Source organism: Callithrix jacchus, chromosome 5 (assembly GCF_049354715.1).
Source record: "Callithrix jacchus isolate 240 chromosome 5, calJac240_pri, whole genome shotgun sequence".
NCBI lineage: Eukaryota > Metazoa > Chordata > Mammalia > Primates > Cebidae > Callithrix > Callithrix jacchus.
In genome coordinates, this window is record NC_133506.1 from 129,062,559 (window position 1) to 129,082,741 (window position 20,183).

The following is a 20,183-nucleotide window of genomic DNA, read 5'->3' on the forward strand; positions in this document are numbered from 1 at the left end:
CCTGTAATCCCAGTAACTAGGGAGACTGAGGTGCAGGAGAATCGCTTGAACCCGGGAGGTGGAGGTTGCAGTGAGCCAAGATCGTGCCCCACTGCATTCCAGCCCGAGTAACAGAGTGAGACGCGGTCTCAAAAAAAAAAAAAAAAAGCCTAGATCTGCTCACCATGCGATACTGAACAACTGATTTAAACTCGCTGTTCTTGTACAGTAGTGGGTAGGAATAATAGTACCTGGTATATACCTCAACGAGTTATAAATTTAAATTAGACCATCTAGGTAGAGGGCTTGGCAGAACACCACACACAGTAAGGGCTCAATAAATATTAGGTATTCTAATCACCTAAAATCTTTTCCAGCCTTGAAGTTGAATTACTCTAGGACTCTAAGAGGGAATAATGACTTTTAATGGCAACCATTCTCCCTATTAAGTTCATGCCTCAGGCAAACAAATCAAGGCGAGATACAGGTACTGATGAGAGAAAGACAATTACTAGAGGCTTGGAGAGTAATTTAAAGAGTCAGGAGAAAAACAGGCAAAGAAATTCCAAGATGATACATTAAGAAGAAATGATTAACACTTCCAGGGCCCTGCTAATGAGAAAAAGCAACCTGTGAAATATATTGCTAAGCATATTTAAAATACACATGTCCTTTGTCCCAGGAATCTCTCTTACAGAAACACCTATTATATATTGTATAGCTACGTCACTGTGGCATTATATTACAGATATATGGCAATGTACACACAACACATACGTAAATGTAAACAGACCAACTGTAACAACATGTTACAGAGTTGTGCAGACATCTGTGCAAGGTACAATGAGACCTCAGTCAACTGTCTTGTAGCCACTTTTGTCTTTTTCAAGGTATTTATTTATTCAACGCATCTCAGAACTGGGTTGAGGGGCAAAGCCTTTAAGGTAGCCTGCACTACTGCACATGTCACTGACCCAACACTTCATGTGCAGAATACAATTTCTCCAAGGCGACATACTCAGGGTTGACAGTGGCGACCTATGAGAAGTAAGGGGAAGAGCCAAGGGGATTTCCTTCTTTAATTTTTCCACATTCAACTCTCTGACTAGAGATGATACAACAAATTCTCTAGACCTGGGTTCCTCAGCTTTGGCACAACTGGTACTTAGGACTGGAGAGTGCTTTGTGGTCGAGATGCATCGTGTCCTATGTATCACAGGATGTTAAGTAATGTCCCTGGCCTCTACCCACTAGATACCAATGTCACAAGCAAACGTGCTAAATGCTACCTGGAGAGCAACATTGCCCTTGCTAAAGAGCCACTGCCCTAGCCAACGAGTTGGCCTTATTCAATATAATTTATTCATGATAAGCAGAAGCCACTGTGACTGCCCAGGCTACCTGAGCTATAATGCCTTTCTCTTTCAGGGAAACATGTATGAGAATCCACTTTGAGTTGTTAAAATTCCCTGGGTTTTAGTCCCAACCATCTCCTACATAATGTTCTTACATTTTCCTATGCATCTGGCAATACACCAGGAGTTCCTCTGTGCAACCAGCTCATATCCAGGGACAAGTTTTGTTGTCACTGTTTTGAGATGGGGTTTCACTCCTGTTGGATCCCATTGCCCAGGATGGAGTGCAATGGCACGATCTTGGCTCACTGCAGCCTCCACCTCCCGGGCTCAAGTGATTCTACTGCCTTAGCCTCTCAACTAACTGAGATTATAGGCACATGTCACCACACGTGGCTAATTTTGGGGTTTTTTTTTTTTGGTAGAGACAGAGTTTCTCCATGTTGTCTGGGCTGATCTCAAACTCCTGAGCTCAAGTGATCTACCTGCCTCCACAGCACTTTGGGAGGCCAAGGCAGGCAGATCACGAGGTCAGGCCAGCCTGGCCAACAAGGTGAAACCTCATCTCTACTAAAAATACAAAACTTAGCCAGGCATGGTGGCGTGCACCTGTAATCCCAGCTACTTGGGAGGCTGAGGCAGGAGAATCGCTTCAACCCAGGAGGCAGAGGTTGCAGTGAGCTGAGATCGCCCCACTGCACTCCAGCCTGGGTGACAGAGCAAGACTCCATCTCAAAAAAAAAAATTTTTTTTAATAACTAAGTGCCCCATCATTCAATTGTAAGTTGGCATTTAAAATGTTTTTGTCTCCAGTTTAAATAGTTGCAGAAAATATCATTAGAGACATATAAATATGCAGACAGACAGATCAGACAAAAACAGACAGAGACACATAGATAGGTAGGTAGGTAGGTAGATAGATAGGTAGATAGATGATAGATAGATAGATAGACAAGGTAGGTAGACAGGTAGGTAAGCAAGTAGGGAGGCAGGAAGGTAGCTAGGTAGATAGATTTGTTTAAATAAAACTATTTCATCAGTCTTTTTTTTTTTTTTCAAACAGCATCTAACTCTGTTACCCAGGCTGGAGTACAATGGCACAATCTCGGCTCACTGCAGCCTTCAGCTCCCAGATTCAAAGGATTCTTCTGCCTTAGCCTCCCAAGTAGCTAGGGTTACAGATGCTCACCACCACACCTGGCTAATTTTTGTATTTTTTTTTAGTGGAGATGGGGTTTCACCACATTGACCAGGCTGGTCTTGAACTCCCGCCTCAGGTGATCCACCTGCCTCAGCCTCCCAAAGTGCTGGGATTACAGGCATGACCCACCACAGCCAGCCCATCTCATCAGTCTTTTGAGCGAATCCAGTGGGACCTAAACAGCATAGACATTTTATTCCCGTCATTAGCCACTTAAAAACAGAATACATAAATAAACCTGTGTTTCTTTGTTTGATGTACTTTTCTGTTTACATGTTACATTCTACATACACTCACACAAAAGCACCATAAGCAAACTCTTTTTCAAAAACCAAAACACTTACATCATTGCTTTTTTCTGCTTGACTTGTGTTTCAATTCTATTTCACTTCAGAATATATCCTAAAGCAACTTATATTTTATACTAGAAAATCTATTATTGATTTCGTTTTTTTTTTCCTCTTTGAGATGGAGTTTCACTCTATTGCCCAGGCTGGAGTGCAAGGGTACAATCTCTATTCACTGCAACCTCCACCTCCCAGATTCAAGCAACTTTCCTGCCTCAGCCGCCCAAGCAGCTGGGATTAGAGGAATGTGCCAACATGCCCAGCTAAATTTTGTATTTTTAGTAAAATCACGGTTTCACCATGTTGGTCAGGCTGGTCTCAAACTCCTGACCTCAGGTAATCCACCCACCTGAGCCTCTTAAAGTGCTGGGATTACAGGCATGAGCCACTGCACCCAGCCATCTTATTGATTTCTTTATCACACTTCCCTGTCATATAAATATCTGCATACATTTTAGATTAAAACCCTCAGAAAAATCAGCATAGAAGGGACATACCTTAAGGTAATAAAACCATCCAGGACAAACCCAGAACCAACATTATACGGAACAGGGAAAAGTTGAAAGCATCCCCCTGAGAACTGGAACAAGACAAGGATCCCTACTTCCACCACTTCCATTCAACATAGTACTAGAAGTCCCAGCCACAGCAATCAGACAAGAGAAAGAAAGAACGGGCATCCAAATTGGTAAAGAGGAAGTCAAACGTCACTATTTGCCAATGATATGATCGTATACCTAGAAAACCCTGAAGACTCATCCAAAAAGCTCCTAGAACTGATATATAAATTCAGCAAAGTTTCAGGATACAAAATTCATGTACACAAATCAGTAGCTCTGCTATACACAACAGCAACAAGGCTGAGAATCAAATCAAAAATTCAACCCCTTTTACAATAGCTGCAAAAAAAAAACTTAGGAATTTATTTTTTAATAAGGAGGTGAAAGACATCTACAAGGACTGCTGAAAGAAGTGACACAAACACATGGAAACACCTCCCATGCTCACAGAAGGGTAGAATCAATATTGTAAAAATAACCATACTACCAAAAGCAATCTACGAATTCAATGCAGTTCCCATCAAAATACCATCTTATTTCTCCACAGAACTAGAAAAAACAATCCTAAAATTCATATGGAACCAAAAAAGAGCCCACATAGCCAAAGCAAGACTAAATAAACAGAACAAGTCTGGAGGCATCACACTACCTGAATTGAAACTATACTATAAGGCCACAGTCACCAAAACAGCATGGTACTGGTATAAAAATTGGCACATAGACCAATGGAACAGAATAGAGAATCCAGAAATAAAGGCAAATACTTACAGCCAACTAGTCATCTGCAAAGCAAACAAAAACATAAAGTGGAGAAAAGACATCCTATTCAACAAATGGTGCTGGGATACTTGGAAAGCCACATATAGAAGAATGAAACTAGATCCTCATCTCTCACCTTATACAAAAATCAGCTCAAGATGAATCAAAGACTTAAATGTAAGAGCTGAAACCATAAAAATTCTAGAAGATTAAAGTCCTAGGATCAAGGTTAAGGGAAAAAAAAATCTAGAAGATAACATCAGAAAAACCCTTCTAGACATTGACTTAGGCAAAGATTTCATTACTAAGAACCCAAAAGCAAATGCAACAAAAACAAAGATAAATACATAGGATTTATGAACTAAAAAGCTTCTGTATGCCAGGCATAGTGGCTCACACCTGTGGTCCTAGCACTTTGGGAAGCCAAGGTAGGCAGATCACTTGAGGTCAGGAGTTCAAGACCAGCCTAGCCAACATGGTGAAATACCATCTCTACTGAAAATACAAAAATTACCCAGGCATGGTGGTGGGTGCCTATAATCCCAGCTACTTGGGAGGGTGAGGCAGGAGAATCGCTTGAACCCTGGTGGCAGAGATTGCAGTGAGCTAAGATCACACCATCACACTCCAGCCTGGGCAAGAGACTGAGGCTCCATCTCAAAAAATAATAATAATAAATAACAATAAGCTTCCTCACAGTAAAAGAAATAATCAGCAGAGTAAACAGACAACCCAAAGAGGAGGAGAAAAATCTTTGCAATTTATACATCTGACAAAGGACCAATATCCAGAATCTATCTACAAGGAACTCAAACATATCAGCAAGAAAAAAAAAAAAAAAATCCCATCAACAAGTGGGCTAAGGACATGAATGGACAATTCTCAAATAGATATACAAATAGTCAACAAACCTATGCAAAAATGCTCCACATCACTAACAATCACGAAAACGCAAATCAAAACCACAATGTAATACCACCTTACTCCTGCAAGAATGGCCATCATAAAAAAATCAAAAAATGATAGAAGTTGGCGTGGACGTGGTGAAAGGGAACATTTTCACACTGCTGGCGGGAATGTAAACTAATACAACCACTATGGAAAACAGTGGGGAAGCTCCTTAACTAAAAGCAGATCTACCATTGGGGTCCAGCAATCCCACGACTAGGCAACTACCCAGAGGAAAAGAAGTCATATGAAAAAGATACCTGCACACCCATTTACAGCAGCACAATTCACAACTGCAAAAATATGGAACCGCCCCAAATGCCCAGCAATCAATGAGTTGATAAAGAAAATGTGATATATACACATACATACATACACACACACACACACACACACACACACACACACACCATAGACTACTACTCAGCCATGAAAAAGAATGAAATAATGGTATTTGCAGCAATCTGCATGGAATTGGAGAACATTATTCTACATGAAGTAACTCAGGAATGGAAAATCAAACATCATGTGTTTTCACTCATAAGCGGGAGCTAAGCTAGGCATAAGAATGATACAATGGACTTTGGGGACTGGAGGTAAGGGTTGGGGGGAGGAATAAAAGACTACACATTGGGTACAGTGTACACTACTTGGTTGATGAGTGCTCCAAAATCTCAGGAATTACCACTAAGGAACTTATCCTTGTAACCAAACACCACCTGTTCCCCGCAAAGCCAACTGAAATTTCAAATAAAATTTTAAAAAGGCAAAAGTAAATATCTATATACATTTTATTTTTTAAAATTTCCTGTGAGCCTAGGGCTCTAAATGCTTGAGTAATAATTTCCTGGATTGAGTAATGATAATAACTATTAGTGATAGGAAAGAGATTCATAAGAATGAATATACAATATACAATTTTATAATTATTAAATATTGCAAAGCAAAATATTATTTGAAATGTATATGTTAGTGAATGGGGCTCTATTCTTGTTTTTTCAATTCATTCATCTATATGAGGATAGTTATTAGTCATTACCAAAATAAGACAGAGTTCAGCAATTTTATTGTTTTTCTTTCTTCTTTTTTTTTTCATAACATAAGCAAAGAGAAAATCTATTCGTATAAATGAGAGGATGGGGGAAAAAATATGTTGTGTTATAATACTGCCATTCTGTTCTTTGCATGCTTTTCAAGTTACAGGCCCCAAATCCCAGGAAAGTCCATCAATGGAAAACTACTTTCAAGGAACTCTCTGCTGACAAGTTGATCAGATCCACCTTCAAAGGCCAGGACAGCATCTGAACTGCTAAAGGAATTGTGGGCCAGGCATGGTGGCTCACATCTGTAATGCCGGCACTTTGGGAGGCCGAGGCTGGTGGATCATCTGAGGTTAGGAGTTTGAGATCAGCCTGGTCAACATGGCAAACCCTGTCTCTACTAAAAATACAAAAAAAAATCAGCCAGGCATGGTGGCGCACACTTGTAATCCCAGTTACTCAGGTGGCTGCAGCAGGAGAATTGCTTGAACTCGGGAGGCGGAGGTTGCAGTGAGCCAAGACTGTGCACTGCACTCTAGTCTGGGAGACAAAGCGAGACTCCGTCTCAAAAACAAAAAACAAAAAAAGGAATTGTGCCCAGTGATTAGAGATAGGGCCCTCTACTTTCTCCACAGCAGCACTAACGTTCCAAGGGGCCCTCCATGGCTGCCTGAAGACCATGTCACCCAGAGACAAGGTCATAAGGCAAGAGCACCTTTCTTATGTAACGTGGAAAAGAAGCTGTGCTAAGGAAGGCAGGAAAGGAAGACTGGCTTCACGGGCATTCTCAGGTACAGCATTTATAGGGAAGAGAACATATGGAAGCTGAGGACCTAGAAACTAATTTTCTCAACACACTCCGTGCACCTGCGTATGGCTCAGAAAGGACGGTGTTTTTGATAGGACAGTGGCCCCAGTCTAACAGCTACTGATTCAGATGGCCTCTGGCAGGCTTCACCCCCAGGCTAGTTTTTCCAGATCAAAGGGCTCTAAAATCTGAGGAAAGAAGCCAAACCCTGATCAACTAAAACAGAAACCTACATATTAGATACCTTTTGATATGGGTGATACATCTGTAATACACAACACCATAACTTCTTCATCCCTGCAAAATGGAATCTGAACTAATCAAGACTCCAGGTCTAACTCCCAGCTTACAGAAAATACAGGGGACTGAGGAACAAGTTAGACAGCACCACAAGGAAGTAATCGGCCAAATTTAGAATGCAGAACATTCTAGAGACAAATGACCCAGGTTCTCCAACAAATTACTAGCATGAAAAAAAAAAATGAACTGTTACAAAATTAAAGAGACTTAAAAGATATAACAAATGCAATGTGGAAATCTTGTCTGGACCCCAATTATAATAAAACAATATTACAAAACACCTTTAAAAGATGGAGGAAATCTGAATATGGACTAGATGTTAAATCGCAAAAAGGAATTCTTGTTAATTTGGTAGGTATGATAATGGCCATGTGATTATGTTTGTTTTTTAAAAAAATCATTCAGTTAGAGATGTGTGTTGAATTTACAGGTGAAAATACATGATGTCTGGGACTTGCTTTTACAAAATATTCTAACCTCCCAAGAAGGTTGGCGGAGGACAGATGGATTAAGATTAGCAAAATGTCAATAATGACTGAAGTTGGGAGGTGGGTATCTGGGATGCATCCTAGGCTTCTACCCACAATTTTGACATGTTTAACAATGTCTATAATACACCAGGTTTCATAGCTCACACCTGTCATCTTTTGGAGGCCTAAGCAGGTAGATCGCTTGAGTCCAGGAGTTCAAGACCAGCCTGGACAACATGGCAAAACCCCATCTCTGCAAAAACTCAAAAAATTAGCCAGGCATGATGGCATGTTCCTGTAGTCCCAGCTACGCGGGAGGCTGAGTTGGCAGGATCACCTGAGCCCAGAGAAGTTGAGACTGCAGTGAGCCACGATTGCGCCATTGTACTCTAGCCTGGGTGACAGAGTAAAATCCTGTCTCAAAAAAAAAAAAGTCTATAAAAGGTCTTTTTTTTAATTTTTATTTATTTATTTATTTTAATTTTTTTCTAGACGTAGTTTCACTGTTGTTACCCAGGCTGGAGTGCAATGGCACGATCTCGGCTTACCGCAACCTCCGCCTTCTGGGTTCAAGCAATTCTCCTGCCTCAGCCTCCCAAGTAGCTGGGACTACAGGCGCGCACCACCATGCACAGCTAATTTTTGTATTTTTAGTAGAGACAGGGTTTCACCTTGTTGACCAGGATGGTCTCGATCTCTTGACCTCGTGATCCACCCACCTCAGCCTCCCAAAGTGCTGGGATTATAGGCATGAGCCACCGCGCCCGGCCAGGTCTTTTTTTTTTTAAATGGAGTCTCGATCTGTCACTCAGGTTGGAGTGCAGCGGTGTGATGTTAGCTCACTGCAACCTCTGCCTCCCAAGTTCAAGCAATTCTCCTGCCTCAGCCTCCCAAGAAGCTGGAATTACAGGCGCACACCATCACGCCCAGCTAATTTTTGTATTTTTAGTAGATACAGGCATTCACCACATTGGCCAGACTGGTGTCAATCTCTTGACCTCGTGATCCACCCTCATCAGTCTCCCAAAGTGCTGGGATTACAAGCGTGAGCCACTGCGCCCAGCAGTAAAAGGTCTTTTAAGGGAGAAAAGGAGGAAAGAAAGTGTATTTAGTTAGAGCCAACTATGTTTTAGGCTAGGCCTGTGCTGGCCCCTTACTAAATATGATCTTATTTTCCTAATCCCGAGGCAGCTATCAATCAACCTTCTTTGCTGTCTAAAGAGAAATGGGCTGAACTCAGAGCCAGAACAAATAAACACAATAGAGGTCCCCATTTTAAACACATAAAATATGCATTAACCACTTTAAACACTCAAAATATTGATCGGCCATTATTGAAACCCATTTTAGGAATGAAATAATATTCCTTTTTCCCTCTTTTTCTTTTTTTCCCCTTCTTTTTCTCTTTTTCCCTAAAAAAAAAAAAAAAAAAAAAAAAAAAAAATAAAGAGAAATGGGCATTTGATAAGCTGGGAAATAAATATAGCAGGTGATAAGAGTGAGCTGTTAGCACCTGGGGAACACAGAGATGCATTTAGGTCACAAAGGGAGGGACTGGAGACAGCCCTTGGCAGACAAATATCACAATCAGTATGTCTCAATTTGCATTTCTCCTACTACATGCTACTTACCCCTGCAGCAAAGCCAAGACTTCCATCTAAGATCTGCCTCTGAAAATCAAAACAAGATATTTCAGTTTCCAAGAGATAATAAGATGATGTTTCCTGGGACAAGAAACCCTAAGGCCCAAAAGAGCCACACAGATGAAGACTGGCCCACCCCTGAGCTTGTGAGCTTCTGAATGTATACAATGGGCCAAGAACCAGGGGGAAAGTTTCCAGTTAACTTTCCATCCACCCCATAGCCAATCAGAAGTGTTCTTTCAGGCGGTGTGTGGCTTGCCGTGGCTCTTGTGTTGTCTCTTACTCAGCTCTCCCTGTGAATTACAACTATAAACCTTTAGTAAGTAGACAGTCTACAAGATGGAAATTACCAAGTGATGGTGAGGAGCAGTTAGAATGATAGGACCCTCATACAAGCTGGGTCACACCTGTAATGAGCCACCATGGGATTACAGTGGCTCACGCCTGTAAACTCTGGGAGGCCTAGGCGGGCAGATTACCTAAGGTCATGAGTTCAAGACTAGCCTGGCCAACATGGTGAAAACCCGTATCTGTTAAAAATACAAAAAAATCTGGCCAGGTGCAGTGGTTCACGCCTATAATCCCAGCACTTTGGGAGGCTAAGGAGGGCAGATCACTGGAGGTCAGCAGTCTGAGACCAGCCTGGCCAACATGGTGAAACCCTGTCTCTACTAAAAATACAAAAATTAGTTGGGCATGGTGGCGCACACCTATAATTCCAGCCATTCGGGAGGCTGAGGCAGGAGAATCACTTGAACCTGGGAGGCAGATGTTGCAGTGAGCCGAGATCACACCATTGCATTCCAGCCTGGGCAACAAGAGCCAAACTCTGTCTCAAAGAAAAAAAAAAAAAAACTCACACAACGGGGGTGCAAATGGGCACCACCAGTGTGGAAAATTATTTGACATCACCAATGAGAGGTGAACACTATGCGTCCCAACAGGAACGCGCCTGGATTCAATAAACCCATGAACAAAAATGTTCAGCAGTGCTATTTCTAAGAGCCCAAAACTGGAAACTATCTATATTCCCACCAACAGCAGAATGGATATGTTAATTAGTATATACTCATACAGCAGATATCATACAGCACACATACTATACTTATATACATCTTACAAACAGACAGGGACATTCCAGAAACTAGACAACAGGGTGAAATGAGCCAGATACAGTACATACTATATGATGACTCCATCTAAATAAAGCACAGAAACAGGGAAAATATCCCTGCTGGGAGAGCTCAGAAGGGAGATGACCCTTGCAGTGGAGGTTGGTGGGATTGGAAGGGGCTGTGAGGTGAGGAGTTGGTATTGTTCTGTTTCTTGATCTGGGCTCTAGTTTCATGAGCATTTGTGGAAAATTATCAAGCTGTACAGCTAATAAAATACACCAGCCCAATAAAATGTGCATTTTTTCACACACATCTTATATTTCAATAAAAAGGTGGTTTGGTTTTTTTTTTTGCTATCCATCCACAGATGAATAGATAAACAAAATGGGGTATATTCATACAATGAATAGTCTTCAGCCTTAAAAACGAAAGAAATCCTGGCACATGTTATAACATGAATGAGCCCTAAAAACATTCTTCCAAGTGAAAGAAGCCATCTAGTCTACAGAACTTTTTACCTTACAAAACTGAAACTCTGCTAGGCATGGTGGCACACACCTGTAATCCCAGCAGTCTGGGAGGCCAAGGTGGGCGGATCACTTGAGGTTAGGAGTTCAAAACCAGCCTGGCCAAGATGGCAAAAATCTCATCTCCACTATAAACAACTATAAACCTTTAGTAAGTAGACAGTCTACAAGATGGAAATTACCAAGTGATGGTGAGGAGCAGTTAGAATGATAGGACCCTCATACAAGCTGGGTCACACCTGTAATGAGCCACCATGGGATTACAGTGGCTCACGCCTGTAAACTCTGGGAGGCCTAGGCGGGCAGATTACCTAAGGTCATGAGTTCAAGACTAGCCTGGCCAACATGGTGAAAACCCGTATCTGTTAAAAATACAAAAAAATCTGGCCAGGTGCAGTGGTTCACGCCTATAATCCCAGCACTTTGGGAGGCTAAGGAGGGCAGATCACTGGAGGTCAGCAGTCTGAGACCAGCCTGGCCAACATGGTGAAACCCTGTCTCTACTAAAAATACAAAAATTAGTTGGGCATGGTGGCGCACACCTATAATTCCAGCCATTCGGGAGGCTGAGGCAGGAGAATCACTTGAACCTGGGAGGCAGATGTTGCAGTGAGCCGAGATCACACCATTGCATTCCAGCCTGGGCAACAAGAGCCAAACTCTGTCTCAAAGAAAAAAAAAAAAAAACTCACACAACGGGGGTGCAAATGGGCACCACCAGTGTGGAAAATTATTTGACATCACCAATGAGAGGTGAACACTATGCGTCCCAACAGGAACGCGCCTGGATTCAATAAACCCATGAACAAAAATGTTCAGCAGTGCTATTTCTAAGAGCCCAAAACTGGAAACTATCTATATTCCCACCAACAGCAGAATGGATATGTTAATTAGTATATACTCATACAGCAGATATCATACAGCACACATACTATACTTATATACATCTTACAAACAGACAGGGACATTCCAGAAACTAGACAACAGGGTGAAATGAGCCAGATACAGTACATACTATATGATGACTCCATCTAAATAAAGCACAGAAACAGGGAAAATATCCCTGCTGGGAGAGCTCAGAAGGGAGATGACCCTTGCAGTGGAGGTTGGTGGGATTGGAAGGGGCTGTGAGGTGAGGAGTTGGTATTGTTCTGTTTCTTGATCTGGGCTCTAGTTTCATGAGCATTTGTGGAAAATTATCAAGCTGTACAGCTAATAAAATACACCAGCCCAATAAAATGTGCATTTTTTCACACACATCTTATATTTCAATAAAAAGGTGGTTTGGTTTTTTTTTTTGCTATCCATCCACAGATGAATAGATAAACAAAATGGGGTATATTCATACAATGAATAGTCTTCAGCCTTAAAAACGAAAGAAATCCTGGCACATGTTATAACATGAATGAGCCCTAAAAACATTCTTCCAAGTGAAAGAAGCCATCTAGTCTACAGAACTTTTTACCTTACAAAACTGAAACTCTGCTAGGCATGGTGGCACACACCTGTAATCCCAGCAGTCTGGGAGGCCAAGGTGGGCGGATCACTTGAGGTTAGGAGTTCAAAACCAGCCTGGCCAAGATGGCAAAAATCTCATCTCCACTAAAAATACAAAAATTAGCCAGGCATGGTGGCGCACACCTGTAGTCACAGCTACTTAGGAGGCTGAGGTGGGAGGATCACTTGAACCCAGGAGGTGGAGGTTGCAGTGAGCTAAGATCATGCCACTGAATTCCAGCCTGGGCAACAGGGCCAAACTCTGTCTCAAAAAAAACCAGCCTGGCCAACATGGTGAAACCCCTTCTCTCCTAAAACTACAAAAAAATTAGCTGGACATGATGGTTTATGCCTGTATTCCCAGCTACTCAGGAGTCTGAGGCAGGAGAATCACTTGAATATGGGAGGTAGAGGTTGCAGTGAGTGGAGATCACAGCTTGGGCAACAGAGCAAGACTCTGTTAAAAAAAAAAAAAAAAAAAAAAAACACCTGAAAGAAACTCTGTGCTAATTCGACAATACTCTGCCCTCCCCTGTATCCCTTGGCAATCACCAATCTACAATCTGTCTCTATGAACTTGACTTCTCTTGGCATCTTATATACCTAGGTTCCAGACAATCCGTGTTTCTGGATTGTGTGTTTTCTGATTTTCAATCTTCAATCCATCAGCTCCCGGAGGCGATGCAGCAAGGGAGGTGGAGATTTTATTGTGGAACCAAGCCTTGCTGTACTGGTCTCTAACACAAGAGTGCCTGACTTGCGAACTTCCTAGAGGTGTTTTCACTTCCACATCTACCTCACCACATGCTGCAATCGATCTTAAGTCACTCATTCATTTGCCACTCTACAATGTCCACAGCCACCGAAGTGCATGATGTGAGGATTGTGCATTCAGCAAGATACCCATTGATGGCTCCACGGCTATGGACTGAGGGTGATCTGGGTTGGAGAAAAGAAGGCAATTTGAGGCATATGAGGTAAGTGTGGGTTGTGAGGCATGGGGAGGGGATTTGGGTATGTGTGCGGGTGTGAGAATGTGGGAATGTATGTAGAGTGTGTAGAAGGGGTGTAAGAATGGGTTTTTATGAGGAGGGAAAGATGTAGGGGACATAGGCATGCATGGGCTATGGGGCATGGCGGTGAGTGAGGGGACTGGGGCTTGTGGGCAGGATACATGGAAGACACAGGGGAGAGGAATGAGGGTCTACAGGGGGCCAGGGAGGTGAGTCCATCTATATTCATCCCAAGAGGGAACGAAACAATCTGGAAATGGGTTAAAAGAGAAAGGAAACAGATGCCCTTTCTTCTCCCAAGGTCTTTTCAATTATCCCACCTAACTCAAGGCCACGGGGGAGGGCAGTTTCACCTGAAATCTAACGTTCTTCAGTCATGCATAGTACCATTTGCTCCAGGCCGGAAAGAAATTACATGGTAGGCCAGGCATGATGGCTCACGCCTGTAATCCCAGCACTTTGGGAGGCCGAGGTGGGCAGATCATCTGAGGTCAGGAGTTCGAGACCAGCCTGGTCAACATGGTAAGATTCTGTCTCTACTAAAGATACAAAAATTAGCTGGGCGTGGTGGCGCATGCCTGTAATCCCAGCACTCGGTAGGCTGAGGCAGGACAATCACTAGAACCCAGGAGGCAGAGGTTGCAGAGAGCTGAGATCATGCCACTGCACTCCAGCCTGGGCAACAAGAGCAAGACTCTGTCTCAAAAAAAAAAAAAAAAAAAAAAGAATGAAAAAAAGAAATTACATGCAGGTAGAAATCGGGCAGCGGGCGACCAAAGCCTCAATAACTGGGCTTCTCACTTCCCGTTCCCTTCAAGTCAGGCTGTCAAGGGTCAGGAAGGGAGGTGATAATGCATGACGGTGTCTACATAAGCAGACATCTATTCTCCCGGCCTGGCAGGAAGAAGGCGAGAAAATAAAAAGACAGAGAACAAACCCAGCACACACTGCCTAGGGGCGTCACGAAAGTCTGCAAACCTGCTCCATGGAGTGGGACAGTGTCACTTTACCAAAGGGCTCCCCACCAACATCCAGAACCAAAGCAAGGCAACTCACCTGTCCACTCGAGAATACAAACACGAGAGCTGCCCCAGCGGCTGTCATCCCCCAGGTGAAGAAGGTCCCCAGCAAGGCCTGGAACACAGAGCTGTGGCCTTGGAGCATGCTGGATACAGCTGTGCAAGAGGAGCAAGAGGGTCAGCTGCCGGTGGTCCCTTTCGGTTACAGGCGCACGTTCTGACGTGTCCTAACAGCCTGTACGATGGGAGCTGGCCTCCACACCCTTCCGCCACACCATCCCAGTGTCCCTCAGCCACCCAGCACACAGGTCAGGCTTCTCTGTCCTGGTCTCCCAGGAATTGGAAATCGTCTCACTCTGAAAGAAGGCATGGGGAGATGCCAGCAGAATGACAAAAGAGGCTGCAACATTGAGAAGTGGTTTCAAAGAGAAGCACGAAGAATGGTTTATCTCAGAGGAAGGGGTCCTAGGAGGATCTGATGCAGCCTCCCCCACACAATCTGCCTTTTTTTTTTTTTTTTTTTGAGACAGAGTCTTATTCTGTCACCCACACCGGAGTGCAGTGAATCTCGGTTCACTGCAATCTCTGCCTCCCGAGTTCAAGTGATTCTCCTGCCTCAGCCTCCCAAGTAGCTGGGACTACTGGCGCCCACCACCACACCTAACTAATTTTTTGTATTTTTAGTCGAGACGGGGCTTCACCATGTTAGCCAGGATGGTCTTGATCTCCTGACCCCATGATCCACCTGCCGTGGCCTCCCAAAGTGCTGGGATTACAGGCGTGAGCCACCGCGCCTGGCCACAATCTGCCCCTTCTACCATCACTTGCTCTCCATCTGTGTTCGCCCTTCTCCAAAGACAGATGACTAGCTCAGGTGATGTCAACAGGCTTCCAATCTAAATCCCCATAACAACTGCAACAGCACCCCCATCCTGCCAAAGGGTGAACTCCACCAACTGACCTTTGACCCCACCCCCACCCCCAACTCTCCAATCCATTTCTCCATCCAACTCAACCCAGTTATTTATGGCACCTTCCACAAGCCCCAGACAATCCTGCCTCCAAGTCTCTGTTCATACAGTTCCCTCCTGGGAAACCTTCCTTGCACATGTCCAGCCATCAGAACCTGGAGCATCTTCTGCAGCCTGCCTACCTGATGCCAACTTCACCACCAAGGCTTTCCTGGCCTTTCCCAGCCCTGCCCCAGCATGCATCGCCCGTGCTTTCTCAGTGTGGTTTGCCTCCATCTTTTACAGCCTTAGTTGCTTAAGGATGGAGATGATGCATTTTCACATTTGGCACCCTGTCAAATAGGGCTTTGTGAGCCCTGAAAAATATGTGCTGCATGGAAAAGGGCCAGCTTACCTGCACAGGACAGTCAGCAAGGACAAGCAAACGGAACCATGAAGAGAATGTCCCTTGGTCAACTCTGCACACTGCCGCTGAAGCTGGTTACACCACCGCCCACCAAGGAAAGGAAGGGAAGTACAATTCCATCTCATTTCAGCCCAGAGAACCTCCTCCAGACTTTAACATGCTTAAAATTCTGGATCTGAAATGACAATCAGATCTCTCCCTACGGAAAGTTACAAGGCAGAGAAATCCATTTGTTGAAAAGCCCTGTGTTCCGGTACACAAACGTTGGGCTCAGGGCCTCATCTCAAAGGCTCATTCATCTCCCTAATGGTCTGCCAGCACCCAGAGGGCTGGCTGGACACAACCACACTGGACGCAGCTCTGCCAGGCTCCAGTCTCTGTGAGGAGCCAGCAGTCCCGGGCCTGCAGATCTAGAGCAGGAGATGCTGCCTCAATTGACCCTAGAAGGAAACCATGGCAGAGTGTGGACGGAGCCCTTATGCCAAGCGGCTCAGCAACACGCCCAGGCTCAAACCTAGGAAGGGCTATGGGTCCAGGTGAGCCCAGGTGAGCCCTGGCTCAGCCCCTGTGCCAGAAACCCTGAGATAAATAGCATCTATGGTTCCAGACTCTAGCCCCCATACTCTAAACAAACTGCACCAATTGTGAAAACTATGACTGTACTAATTAAAGAAAAAAAATCATTCTTAAAAAACTACGCTTTTTATCTGTCGTCTTGTTAAGCCACCCTAAAAAGAGGGGTTGGTGTTTGTTTTTAAACCAAGCCATCTGGACCATTACACCAATCATCTATTCCAAGTTGCTGTGGATAAAATTTCAAACAGCATTTACAAAGAACAGCATACAGCGATCATCCTCTCAGTACTTATCATCCAAGACAGGGCATAACAAAAACACCTCTTTCCTCTGTTTGAATGTGCCTTTTGACAACTAGGGAAGAGAGCAAACAATTTACATTTGCCAACAGGCCAAAGTCAACGTGGATCTTGTGGGCTGGCGAACAGAAGGGAGGAAGCTCATGGGTGTTCCCAGTGGTTAGGGAAACACTCATCTAAGCCTGTCCCATGTACACCTGAGCACCCTACTGAGTAAGAAAAAGAGAAGACCAAGGCCACCATCTTTTCCATCCCAATAGGAACAGCATTTATCATGGGCAATGCAAGCCCAGTGCCCTTTGGAGAAGGTTCTTCTCCATTTGCTGTTTTAAATCCTCGCTACTCCAAAGGTGATCAGACAACCAGCAGCACTGGTCCAGCTTGGGAGCTAGTTAGGAAGGCAGACACTCAGGTCCCACCCCAGACTTTCTGAATCAGGGTCTGCATTTTGTGGAATTCCATGGGAGATTCTTACGCACATTGAATTGTGGAAAGCAATGGACTAAAACTGGTAAAACTTCAGCCAGGCGCAGTGGCTCATGCCTGTAATCCCAGCACCTTGGGAGGCCGAAGCAGGCAGATCACCTCAGGTCAGGAGTTCAAGATCAGCCTGGCCAACATGGTGAAACCCCATCTCTACTAAAAACACAAAAATTAGCCAGGCGTGCTGGCTCACACCTGCAATCCCAGCTACTCAGGAGGCTGAGGCAGGAGAATCACTTGAATCCGAAAGGCAGAGGTTACAGTGAGCCAAGATCACACCACTGCACTCCAGCCTGGGCGACAGAGCGAGGCTCTTTCTCTAAATAAACAAATAAAAACTGGTAAAACTTCTATAATACCAAGAGCTTAGAAAATGAGTTCTCCTGCCCCATGTAGGATTGTCAAGACCAAGGAAGAGTCCCAAAAGAACAAAAAGTTTTCTGCAGGGTCTCAAGAGAATAAAAAGTTTCTGGCAGAGTCCCAAGAGAACAAAAATTTTCTCTAACTGGCAGACCAGTAACGATTTTAGGGCACAGCATCTCCATGCAATGGGGCTCACTCAGTCTTCCTTAGGATGGGGAAATTAATTCCATCAACCTTGATTCGTTAGCAGGAGGGAGAATAATTTTCAGCCTGTTCCAACTTTTAAAATGCCAACAGCCTTTTAATGCCAACAACACTTGTACACATCTACCACAGCAGCACATGGGCATTCCCGGCTGACTGATACAGGTTTGTTTTCTTTCTTCCCCCCGCCCCCTTTTAAACCTGTCGTTCCGATTCCAAGAGTCAGCTTCAAGAGGCTGAAGTTGCAGAAATGGAAAGAGGACTAGGGCTGCTGGGCCTTAATGGAACTGCACACACATGCCCTAACTCCACGAGGGGGTCCAGCAGAAGGATTCAGGTCTGGGCGGAGAGGACTGTGGAAAGTTCTCTAATGCCTCGCTACTCAAAGCCTGGTCCGCGGACCAGCCAGCCTCGGAATTGGTTAGAAATGCACACGGTCATGCCCCACCCAGACCTGCTGCGAGTTAACCAGATTCCCAGTCAAGTTCAAGAGGTCCCTCTAACAGCCAGAGCAAGTGGGAGGGGCCTGAAATTGTAGCGGTATCTGTTCCCAGGAATCCCGGGTCCTCCACACACCCCCTAGGAGGCAATGAACGAAGACGAGCTTGGGTGAGGACTGTAAAAGGACGGCAGGTCATTGCCCTCCAGATCACCCTGGAGGGTGAAAGGGGGTCCGGGGACTTCCTTACGGCTGTTCCCCACCCTCCCACCCTGCCCGCCACCTGCCAAAACCGCCAAATTTCTTCTCCAAACCCCTCCTCTCTACAGGCGCACCCCCTTCCAAGCTCCAAGTGGCTGCCCTTCCACTTCCCACACTCTTGTCCTGATGGCCGCCGACCCCGGGCCTCGAGCCCAACCAAAGGCACTGAAGGAGAGAAAAGCCGACTCACTAGGGTGCCCTCTCCAGTCCCCACTGCACTTCCATCAGCCCCCGCTGCCGCTCGCTCGCCGGCTCCACTCCCGTAGTCACTTCCTGCTTCCCTCCCGCACACGTGGCCCTCCCGCCTCCAGGCCCCGCCCCCTCAGCCGCTTCTGGCAACTCCCTCCTGAAGAATAGATTCTCTGGTTCACAGCCATCTGCAGGCTCTGGAACAGATCCGGGCGGGCAGAACGGAGCCCTGAGGCCAAGAGCTGAGCAGTCCGCCAGTGACTGCAGCCCTAGGAGAAGCCGCAGACACACAAAGAAAGAGTCCTTTGTAATACCCCTGAAGTTCCCTATGCTTCTACACCTTTGGCAGCCGGGTCCATACCCCTGGGTGCGCAGCAGAGCATACCCCTGGGTGTGCTGTGTATGTGTTGGCAGGGGAGGCTGGGGGCAGGTAACGTGATGTTATGATCAGCATCATGCTCCAGTCAATGGCCCTCAAAAGAATCATTGAACGGTGGCTCACGCCTGTAATCCCAACACTTTGGGAAGCTGAGGTGGGCAGATCACGAAGTGAGGAGTTCGAGACCAGCCTGGCCAACATGGTGAAACCCCATCTCTACTAAAAATACAAAAATTAGCTGGGCGTGGTGGTGCGTGCCTGTAGTCTTAGCTACTCGGGAGGTTGAGGCAGGAGAATGGCTTGAACCCAAGAGGCAGAGATTGCAGTGAGCCGTTATTGGGCCATTGCACTCCAGCCTGGTGCCAGAGCAAGGCTCCATCTCCAAAAAAAAAGAAAAGAAAAGAAAAAGTAAAAGAAAAAGAAAGAATCACTGGAGGGGGTCAAATACAGAGTGCCATCACCCCCAGAGGTTCTGGTTCTGTCATTCTGGGTGGGATTGGCATTTTGGGCTGGAGTGTGTGTGTGTGTGTGTGTTTTGTTTTGTTTTGTTTTGTTTTTTGAGATGGAGTCTCACTCTTTCCCCCAGACTGGAGTACAGTGGCCCAATCTTGGGTCACTGCGGCCTCTGCCTCCCATGTTCAAGTGATTCTTCTGTTTCAGCGTCTGGAGTAGCTGAGACCACAGACATGTGCCGCCAAGCCCGGCTAATTTTTGTATTTTTTTTAGTAAAGATGGGGTTTCACCACGTTGCCCAGGCTGGTCTCGAACTCCTAACCTTAAGTGATCCACCCACTTTGGCCTTACAAAGTGCTGGATTATAGGCATGAGCCACGTCGCCTGGCCTGAGATTTTGTTTTGAGCTAGGAGTTGCTGATGCTGTTGTCCTGGGACCACCCTTGGAGAAGCACTGCCCTAGGTCAAATGCTATGATCCACAGGACTTCTGCGAAAAGACCAGAGGTTAGGATTGGCTAGATTTAGACAAAAACAAAACGATAAATAAATAAAGACAAGATGCCTGATTAAATTTGAA

At 45.0% G+C, this 20,183-nt stretch overlaps 1 protein-coding gene across 16 annotated transcripts in view; it reads right to left on the reverse strand.

Annotated features, from left to right (window-relative positions):
- SLC39A11 (solute carrier family 39 member 11) overlaps positions 1-18,851 on the reverse strand; it is a 441,622-nt gene extending 422,771 nt beyond the window's left edge. For 7 of the 16 annotated variants that reach the window (XM_054256431.2, XM_078374528.1, XM_002748687.6 and 4 more), the window contains exons 1-3: positions 18,774-18,851; positions 14,619-14,737; positions 9,399-9,437 (exon numbers count right to left, since the gene is read on the reverse strand). In XM_054256431.2, the coding sequence (XP_054112406.2) occupies positions 9,399-9,437; positions 14,619-14,726 (147 nt within the window). In that variant the 5' untranslated portion in view covers positions 14,727-14,737; positions 18,774-18,851. Of the gene's footprint in view, positions 1-9,398; positions 9,438-14,618; positions 14,738-15,946; positions 16,030-18,773 lie in introns of all 16 variants that reach the window. The other 9 variants (XM_078374530.1, XM_035301655.3, XM_078374527.1 and 6 more) reach the window with 3 other exon arrangements.
- Between the last annotated feature and the right edge of the window lie 1,332 nt (positions 18,852-20,183).